General features: G+C 30.8%; 1 protein-coding gene across 5 annotated transcripts; it reads right to left on the reverse strand.

Moving 5' to 3' along the window:
- Nucleotides 1-2,024: 2,024 nt before the first annotated feature.
- Nucleotides 2,025-9,616, reverse strand: LOC113847366 (trigger factor-like). 5 transcript variants are annotated; one of them, XM_027476427.1, is made up of 10 exons: nt 9,487-9,525; nt 9,280-9,379; nt 7,932-8,063; nt 7,705-7,814; nt 7,357-7,397; nt 7,183-7,259; nt 6,148-6,256; nt 3,408-3,421; nt 2,367-2,468; nt 2,025-2,154 (listed from the first exon to the last, which is right to left on the reverse strand). In XM_027476427.1, exons 3-10 carry the CDS (start codon nt 7,974-7,976, stop codon nt 2,038-2,040), a joined length of 615 nt encoding a protein of 204 aa, XP_027332228.1. In that variant the 5' UTR covers nt 7,977-8,063; nt 9,280-9,379; nt 9,487-9,525; the 3' UTR covers nt 2,025-2,037. The 5 variants fall into 5 exon arrangements, with proteins under 5 accessions (XP_027332228.1, XP_027332225.1, XP_027332224.1 ...); XM_027476424.1 differs by lacking the exon at nt 9,280-9,379 and having other exon boundaries at nt 9,487-9,616; XM_027476423.1 differs by lacking the exon at nt 9,280-9,379 and having other exon boundaries at nt 7,932-8,141; nt 9,487-9,594.
- Nucleotides 9,617-10,161: the final 545 nt, after the last annotated feature.

Here is a 10,161-nt window from a genome sequence, read left to right on the forward strand (position 1 = left end):
TATTTTGAGGTCATATTTAGTATTCAGAATTTGCCTCGATTTGGTACCGCTCTCGCAGCCCGCACTGAAACAGTGCTTTACTCCTAGATGTCCAGTCAACTGCTGCGCCTCAACGCATTTCAGGGAGAACCAGCTAGCTCTGGGTTCGAGTGGCATTTCACCCCTAACCACAACTCATCCGTTGATTCTTTAACATCAGTCGATTCGGACCTCCACTTAGTTTCACCCAAGCTTCATCCTGGTCATGGATAGATAACCCAGGTTCAGGTCCATAAGCAGTGACAATTGCCCTATGAAGACTCGCTTTTGTTACGGCTCTGGTGGTTTCCCTTAACCAAGCCACTGTCTATGAGTCGCCGACTCATTCTTCAATAGGCACGCGGCTAGAGTCTCGGACTGGGCTCCTCCCACTACTTGGGAGCTTACGGTTTCATGTTCTATTTCACTTTTCGATGGGGGTTCTTTTTACCCTTCCCTCACGGTACTCCTTCACTATCGATCACCCAAGAGTACTTTAAAGTGTCTCATTGATTCAACAATAACAAAGTCTAGTTTTTTTACTAAATTCAAACTAATTACATTTAGTTGTACTAATTTCATTTCATGTATAAAAGGATTTTAGTTCAGCTGCTCAATATTTAGTTCTTCCTTAAGTAGGGTCTTAAGTTCAAACTTTGTACGTAAAAAAATTGCTTCTGGGAGAGTTAATATTACATTTATATATAAGTTTTTAACTCAAATAAAATTATTTTTTGTAAAAAATATTTATGGTTTGACAAAAAAATATGTTTCATTGTAAATTTAAAGTGTTATTTTCAATTGTTTATTTGGTTGGTTCAATTGTCTAATAAATTGATTCAATTTTAGTTTTGTTTCTTAATTGATTGGATAATTTTAATATTATTGGTTTAATTCTTATCATCACCATTATATCAAAGAAAATGTGTTGTTCTTATATGATTTGATATCAGCTCTTTTTCTTTTTTTTTTACACTCATTAACTACATAAATAAAGGTCTAAATGAGTCAAAGTGAGTCAAGGTAAATGGTACACTTAAAGTTCAAAATTCACCTGTAAATTTTTATATTAATATTTAATAGTGTTTTATATTTTAAAAGGAAGGCTAGAAACACTCTAAAATATTCTTATTTATTAGTTAAAAATTATTAAAAAAATCCAAAATAAGTAAAAATAATTAAATTAAAAGTAAAAACTTATGTAATTTTTATTATTGTTAATACATGTTAGAAAGTATATTATTAGTATTTGTCATATTTCAATAGTGCAAAAGAAGAAAGATATCCCTCAATTATATCTTCAAGGAACAACTAAAACTAACTTTGAGGTGAGCTCTAAGACTGAGGAGAGAGCTTAATTGAACTTGCACTAGCTTTCATAAAATCCTTTGTATCCTGAAACTTTTGTAACTTCAAAAGTTCCTTTTAAACGTTTCAAGAACATTATCATCTCATCAATATTGTAAGCTTTTAAATTCCATTATTATTTTCTTTTCATTACAGTTTTCTTTTGACTATTATATCTTTACATCATGCTCTTAAATGTTGCACATCTCCTGTTATGATCAGATCTGCTCTGCTTTATAAACCATTCTTAGCCATCAGGATTCAAGGTTAATAGAAAATGCAATTAAAATACTCTCCACATCCTTTGGAATTGAATTGATTTTTAATCATAGCTTTTAGAATCTCCAAGAGAAACTACAGAGTATAGTTTTCTAGAAACTCACTCCAAAAGAAAATATAGTTCTGTCTTCCAAGGCAGCTCCAAAGCACGACCAAAGATCCTGAATTTGCCGATTGAATGGCATCCAGAAAGAGAAGACATTTCATGAGTTAGAGCTTGTTTAGAGAGATTTTAACAACCCCCCCCCCCTCCCAAAAAAAAAAAAAAAAAGGAAAAAACGTTCCTCCTGAAGGGGTGGGGGGTAGTCAGCAGTGAGTAAAAGAACAATCATATAGCAAAAATCTGAGTTACATTTGCCATTGAAAGAGCAAAACAAACAAATGTAATTCAATTTATTTTTCAAGCTGTAGTACAACATCAAAGCTGAATTTTTCTCCTCCCTCAAAAGTAGTCTCAAGATCTTCAAAGCTTTGCTCAACTCTCAGGTCCTTGCCAACTATCAAGCCCTCCTGCAAAACGAATTTTTCCCCAAAATCATTGGTATTAACAGAAAAAGCAAAGCAAGGATTTACAATTCCTACCTAATAAAAAAATATATATTAGAAAAAGAAAATCGTATATAATTTACAAATTTCAAGTTTAAAAATGATGGCAGTGTAGATTAGCATTGCATACTGCAAACAAAATTAAGAAATACTATATATAGCATATGGAAAAATACCTTCTCCACATATTCAGCTACAGTTGAGTTGATTATTTTCTTGATAACTTCCTTGAAAACTTTGGAAGGTCCAAGCACTTCTAGTAAAATATCTTTCGGTATCTGTTAAACAAAACATATAATACAACCATAATACTGAATAAATCTCCTTTATATCAAAGATTTCTGCAATTGAATTTGTACGCATTGATTTATATTTCATATTACACAAATAAGTACACATGAGTTGTTTGATATTAGCATGCCCTATTTGTCTTCTATCCCAAGCACCATCCTAAATGAATTCAGCTGGCTTGGACATACATTTTCTTAATCCCATTATAAATTATTATGGCATGCAACAGATTGTTTACATATCTGCTAAAACTTTAAAAGCAACAATGTGATTCCAAATGGGATAGAAAAATGGAAAGCACCACTTTATGGAAAATGGATAAAAGTATCAACTTACGCATCCAATACAAGAAAACAATTATGGATAAATAATCCAAAGAAATATAGGGAAAAAAGCCTCAGATTACTACTCAATTCTCATGAAAAATATGCAGAATCCAGGAGAGTGGATATTACAACCAATTTTATAGCCTCCCTAGCATTGATCAAGTTTCCGAAAGGAGAATATTTTCTTAATGAAACGAATCTTAAAATAGGAGTTTAATGCAACAAATGAGAAGGGATAAAAATGGAAAAACATGACCTCCCAAGAACATAATAATCATGACCAATTTTATATCTCACCGAAGAGAAGATAGAAGTCTCATTCCTTTAAGGACTGAAGGATAAACTCCACAATTTAGGTACCCAAAGATTAATTGTTTCACGCACCAGATTACATTAAGAAAAATATACTTTTTCTCAGGCAAAGAAAAGGTCCTATTAACCAAACACACAATCTCCAACATATCACAAAATGTCTTATAATTTTCTCATTTGTTTGACCCATCACATCCAGGCCTTTAGTGGCAACAGGAAAAACATTATCTATCTGCATTCCAATTCTACATCAGAAAACGTTGACAATAATAGCTAACAGAAACTTACATCTGGCGTTTTTCCTGATAGTCCTCAAATTGTTAGAGCAGCAATCGGCCATCAAAACAAACACAGGAAAAATGTCAATATTTATAGATATGATAAGAAAAATAAAGTTACAAAGAAAAAAGTTAAAGATGAGGAAGTTTGAAGAAAACCTTGTAGAGGAATCAGTGGATATTAATGGCAATCTCCATCTGTTTATCATGCTTATCATTATAGATTTTTCTTTACCGATTATTAATACAATTATTGTTGATCTGGTTGCATTACCTTTTTGTTCTACTCTTATTATATTTTTTATTACAAAATTAACAAGAAGCCTTATCCCATTAAGTGAGGTGGCTGCATGGATCACATGATGCCATTGAATTTGGTCAAAAACCAAACTTTCATAAGTCTAATTAATCAAAAAATTACTTTTAATAACTTTATCTAAGGTTCTTTTGAATCTCTCTCGACACTTTTTTACCCGACTAAAAGTTATGCAACCCACTCTCTTTACTGATACCTCCAAAAGTCTTCTCTACTCGTGACTAAACTACGTTAGACAGTTTTCAATCATCTACTCCATTATAAGTACTACTCCAATGTTCTCACATATATTATCAATTCATTTCTATCATTTTTCATGTGACCACTCATTCACGATAACATTCTCATTTTTGTCACTCTCACTTTTTTCTCATATTGTTCATTTAAGGCCAAGCTTGATAGGTACTTTTCTTATTATATTTTTTATTGCACTTAAAAAAAATACTCCAGCATATAATATTGACCAGTAGTTTTATGGTTTGTTGTTGAGCACTAAGAAGAGAGAAGACAAGTTTAAGAAACAAAGATGTAGTACGGTAACCCTAAAGGTATTCCCTTTAGCAAGTTACTTTCCTGGATAAACCTAGAGTAGTCTACTAAGTTGGGTACTGCCCAACTCACATAGAAAATAGAAATAGAATTCAAATATTATTCAGCAGCTGTCGATCAACTTTCCACAAATAGAAACTATTTTTACAAGTTAGACTAGATAAAACCCTTACAAAAATATAACAAATCTAAAATAACCCTAATTTACTTTAATAACAAAATCTAAAATAATATCATATTACTAAAAATAACAGAATCTAATATAATAAAAAATTACTAAAAATAAAAAAATCTAGATAATTCCAAATTACTAAAAGTGGCAAATCCAAGATAATCCAAAATCAAATTCCAAAATAAAAAACCATAATTAGAACATGAAATCCTAAGGGTCCTGTTGGGATGGTGGCAAGTTTTCAATTTTCCATTTTCAAAATCAAATGCCTTTTGACTAAAATGGAATTGAGTTAGTTTTTAAGGTAAAATCTACGGTACCTCTATAATTGAGAAGGTTTGATACTCTCTCTTACATGTGGAACAACATCATTATTAATTTTATATTAATGAATAGTAGAGTTAGTGGTTTAGTTGAAAAATATGTTAATATCCTCTAATTTTTAAGATATTAGAAGAATCACAACCATTAATCTAAAGAGAGTATAGAATATCTTTTCAAGTTTATGGGTACAGTAGCAAGCACCTAGTTTTTAACTCAATTTTGAAGCCAATTTAAGTCAATTTATAAAAAAAAAAAAAAAAAACATCATCATTATTGCCACCATCATCATTGCATTATTGCTACTACTCACCATTGTCACCACCCAAAATCACCACGACCACCATTATAAAGAATTGAAACAAAAATCATAAAAAACTGAAAAATGGTTTTAGTTTTTAAATAAATCTCAAATTAAAATTAAAAATCACCACAAACAGACCCTAAAATAAGATAACCCAATCTACATCAAGAACTATCTAGCTTGCCTTTCCATCATAGGATGATCAACCAACCCATTAATTATTAATTTATTTACTTGCTATCATCTTAGGAATAGATTGAAACTCATTGCACTTCAAATTCAAAGTTATTCCAATCTAAGTACCATGTTTTTCATGACAAGAAAGCGCATGCTTTCAGAACATAAATATAATGCCTGACAAAAAAAGTTATGATATACAGATTTTGTAAAGTAGAACTTCAAACTCTAAGAAAGACAAAAAGATGAAGTCTTGCACCCTCAAAATCCTTCAAACTCTAAAATATGAAATTATTATAATTATAATTTACAATGCAATTATAATTATCATTGTTACTGTAATTAATTTTATTAACATTATGGCTGTAATTAGATTGATTACAGCTTGATTGAACACACAATTAGCATAATTATTGATTGTATTCAGGAAATTTGGTTGATTGTAATTTATTGTATTTCCCTTTTTATATTTCATTTTAAGTTATATATAGATATACCATTTTATTGATTGACACAATAAAACATACACAATTTATTTTCTCTTCCTTTCTTCCCTCTTCTTATCATACAAGATCTACATGAAAAAGTATATGGCTTCTTATCTTCTCTTTCCCTATGGGAAAGGGATGTAATCATCGTAGTCTAACATAATTGTGCATAGAATATCATTAACTTAACTGGTTTTGAAACAAATTGAACATGACAATGACATAAGTTTTATTTGTTTAATCACCACCAAATCATGGTGATTAAATAATGAACCATTATATGAAAAATCTTATAATTATGCACCCCATGCATTCTTAACTTGAAGTAGCAGCAAAAAGTTCATTTTCTTTTTATAGCCTTCTTATACACAAATAAAACTACACCAGGTGCTCTTCAATTTTAAATCCACATAAATACTTCACCTCCTTTTACTCTTCGGAATCCTGGGATTGGTTGTGCTGCTGCAACCATTTTCTGAAAGACATCATCAAAGATCCTCTGAGTTTTGTTTCCGGATACCTCTATGCTTATCTTGAACAGAAAAGTTAAAAATTAGAGCATTCCAAATTCAAAATTGATGAGAAAATGGAAACCGTGAGTACTACACTACTACTAACATTGTTTTTTAAAACAATTCCACAGAAACATTATGTATGTTCCTCTGAACTCCGTCTTTTTGTCAAAAGACTTATCTCGATCCAAAGGGACATGTACATTTTTGTGAAAAACCAAGATCTTGTGTATGCTGATGCTCAGTATTGAATAGTGTAAATATCATGTATATATCATTAAAAGTTGGTTCTATTGCAGGTGTAGTTGTGCAAATAAAGCTGTTCAAACAGGACTACATAAGTGCAACTCACTTATGTATTCCAATTCCAGAAATTTCCTCTCTTATTATTTGCATGCTTTCTCCTCATACTTTTTGGTTGTATATGCACTCTTTGTCCTCTTACTACATGACAAGATAAACTCTGCCTAGTTAATCAAATGCATCTGCTGAGCTATCATCATCTTAACCCTTCAATAAAAAAAAAAAAAAAACCTACCATTCTTATTCACCAGACACCAACTTGAAAGTGCCTATTTCACTTACGTAAATGTTACTTTCTTCGAAACCACCCCATTCAATCTCCTACATCTGGCTGTATTGATGTTCCTGTGAGCCCCTACAACTCTATAAGTGTCCCTACTGACTCACCCTTCTGCTTTGGTGCCCTTCCTTACCTACTGTGAATCAAGTCTTTTCTTATAGTCTACTCATCGATGTCAGGATTCAGGAAAGGCATTCATTTGAACCCCCACCCCACCTTATTAATAATTTTCTGAGCTATCGTTGTTTATCTCCTCCATATTATGCATTTGTTTTTACCTTTGCCACTCTTCTACAGATTTTTTCTCTTCCTCTTTTATTACTTTATTATTTACATGTATTTCAATTAAATATTATATGATACCTTTAGTTCTCTAGCATTATTTGTGTCAGCAACAGCGACGGAGAACTCGTCAAAATGATTAGAAGAAATTTGGGCATCTACAACAAGCAAATCAAAGCCCAATATAAATTATTAAAATATAAATCATGATTTATGATTCCAGTAAGCATACAGCCAGAAAAGAAAAAGTAGCACCTGATAATACACCAGCAGTAGGAAGACATTTAATGCGTTCCCTGTAATAATCACATGGACGGCACTGTAAGAAAATTAGTTGCACTGACACAATCAAGGAATGACTGGACCATAATAGTTTGGACAAATTCTACAAAAAAATTCTCTCAAGATGGGTGATGTTTATTTCAGTAAACACTAAACAGAGAACATTGATATACTATAACTAAGTGTAAATATTGCAGAGCTCAAGCTTTGTAGTTGAATTATGTGAGAAAGTTAAATGGCTCTGTTCTGTAATGTTATACAGTATATGCCCAAACAACTATCACCATGCAACTTGAAATGAAATTCAGAAAGCAGCAGTTCCTTTTTAAAATCTTTCCTGCGCCATGTCTAAGCTTCCATGAAAGACAGAAATGTCTACTATTCGGGCTAGACACAACAAACTCGTCTACTCTCCGCTTGAATCTGGTTATCTGAAAACAAAATTTTATGTTACTAAGAGCAAGTAACAAAGTACCATTACTGGCTTCTTTCAATATAGAAATAATATGAAGTTTAAAAAAGAAAAAGAAAATGAGAAAAGGATGAACCTGTGGACTTAAATTTAAGATGAAGGTTTGGGATGCGGTCTGCATTCTTTCTTCTAATTTTCACCACAGTTTTCTCTGACTAGAATCCAGTCTTTTTCTTTGGCCAAGAGGAAAGCCTCTTTCTGTTTCTTCCTGTGACATCCACCCCCAAATAGAGGGTGATTCAGAAGAATATTAAAGAAGCACCACAGTTCTAGGAACCTGCAAAATCTTTTACCATTTTTTGGATAAAGATGCACCTCATAAGATAACATGTCATGTAGTCATACTGCTTATATAAAATCAACCATCAAACAACTTGGTACAACTGCACACTCACATAACGATCCCAATTTGTGAAAATTCTAAAGAAGTATTTATAGGAGAAGAAAATAAAGCAGAAAATCGAATAAAACTTCCCTCATAATTAAAAATCAACTTATGCATCATAAGTTTTGGAGAAGCTAAAGGAAAGAACTTCAATAAGCATAAATTGATTTTAATTTATAAAAAAAAATTAATTTATTTTACTTCCTTATTTTTGTCTCCTACAAGTATTTATTGAAATTTAATTCAAACTGAGTCTAAAGGAATATACTATCAAATGAGAGAATCATTCCCACTAACCATTGCAATGCAATGATATTAAATCGAATATAACTAAACATAAGCAAAGCAATTTCAAATCTTCAACTTACAACCATTAATGCCTTTAATAAGATCCATATTTATAAGCCTAAATAAAGAAGCATTAGCCATTGTTAAAAGAAGAATGCTAGCCATACATTCTTTAAAATATACTATTTAATGCATGTCTTATGATTGTTCATTTTTGAAAAGTCAAAACAATTTTTAAATATTAATGGATGCAAGTGTTTTGACTTGTTAAAAATGGATCAATCATATAACAAGCGTATTGATAACCGGGTTCAAAAGAATATATTGCATTTCTTACTATTAGAATGCACAATCCAATATAAGAGAAATGTTAGGAATACACTTTCGAATACTCTCTTTGCAACACTTTTTTCTATTATCATGCAAAATCTATATAAAGAGTGGGCACAAATTATTTAGTTGAGCCCATATAAAATTTTGCCAAATAGTAAATGAAGTGTTGAAAAGAGAGTATGAAATATTATGTTGCTGCCATTCTTCACCAACATAATCTAATTACACATATTCGTGTTAACACTACTCACACAATTAAATAAACAAATAAGCTGAATCCATCATAATTTTAGATAAATAATTACGTACTTAAAAAAAAAAGTTCTCGTGAAACTGGCGAAATTAACAATTATTTCTTCAAAAAACGTTGCACCAAATACGCATTTACACTGTACAATAACAGAAAAACTGAGCATACCCGTCTTTCTTTCTTTCTTATTGAAGTTCTAAGCCACCAAAATGAGACTTCACGTCACACCGAACCCAATAGCATAATTTCAATTCGAAGATTCCACTTTCTTACACACACACACATCTGTCTCAGTTTCATTGAATTTAAGAGTGTGTTTGCTGCTTGAGGGCAGTTGAATGAAGAAATAGAAAAGGAAAGAAGAAAGGTATTCACCTGTTGCTTTGGAGGGATCTACTCACTTCACTCAGCGAGACTATGCTGCTGGCACTGGCTTATCTCAGTTTCCTAATTCGTATTCCGAAGTTTATATTTAAACTGCGTTTGTTTTTTTGTTGTTTATTACACAACATTTGTACGGAGAAAGAAAACGTGTTATGTGGAGAGGTTCTATTCCCTCTTGTATCCTTTTGGCATTTATATTTTTACGAAATATTAAAGATTCAAATATGTTTTTAGATTTTATTATTTTGTAAAATTTTTATTTTCTAATTTATAAAATTAGCACTTTTAATCTTGACTGATAATGTGTGATAATAATAAAAATATATAACATAAAATCTGAAATATAGTAACCTCTTAATTATTTACTATTTTTGGGAATTAAAATGTAAAATTTCAAAAAAAAAATTAAAAAAAAAATGAAAATTTTACAAAAAGTTAAAATTAAAAATATATTAATTTTAATTTTTTCTTAATTATAATGTAATTTTTTAAAATTTAACGTTTTTTATTTTTAGTGATAATGTGAGTAACTATGGGATTCTATATTTCCATATTTTGTTAGGACACATTATTTTTAAGGTTGAAAGCATATTTTTCTTAAAGTAAAAACTAAAATAAAAAATTATTTAAACTTTTGAAAATAATATCTATTATCATTTACTAATG

The sequence above is a fragment of the Abrus precatorius genome, unplaced genomic scaffold (assembly GCF_003935025.1).
Source record: "Abrus precatorius isolate BTA unplaced genomic scaffold, Abrus_2018 Scaffold8, whole genome shotgun sequence".
In the NCBI taxonomy this organism is placed as follows: domain Eukaryota; kingdom Viridiplantae; phylum Streptophyta; class Magnoliopsida; order Fabales; family Fabaceae; genus Abrus; species Abrus precatorius.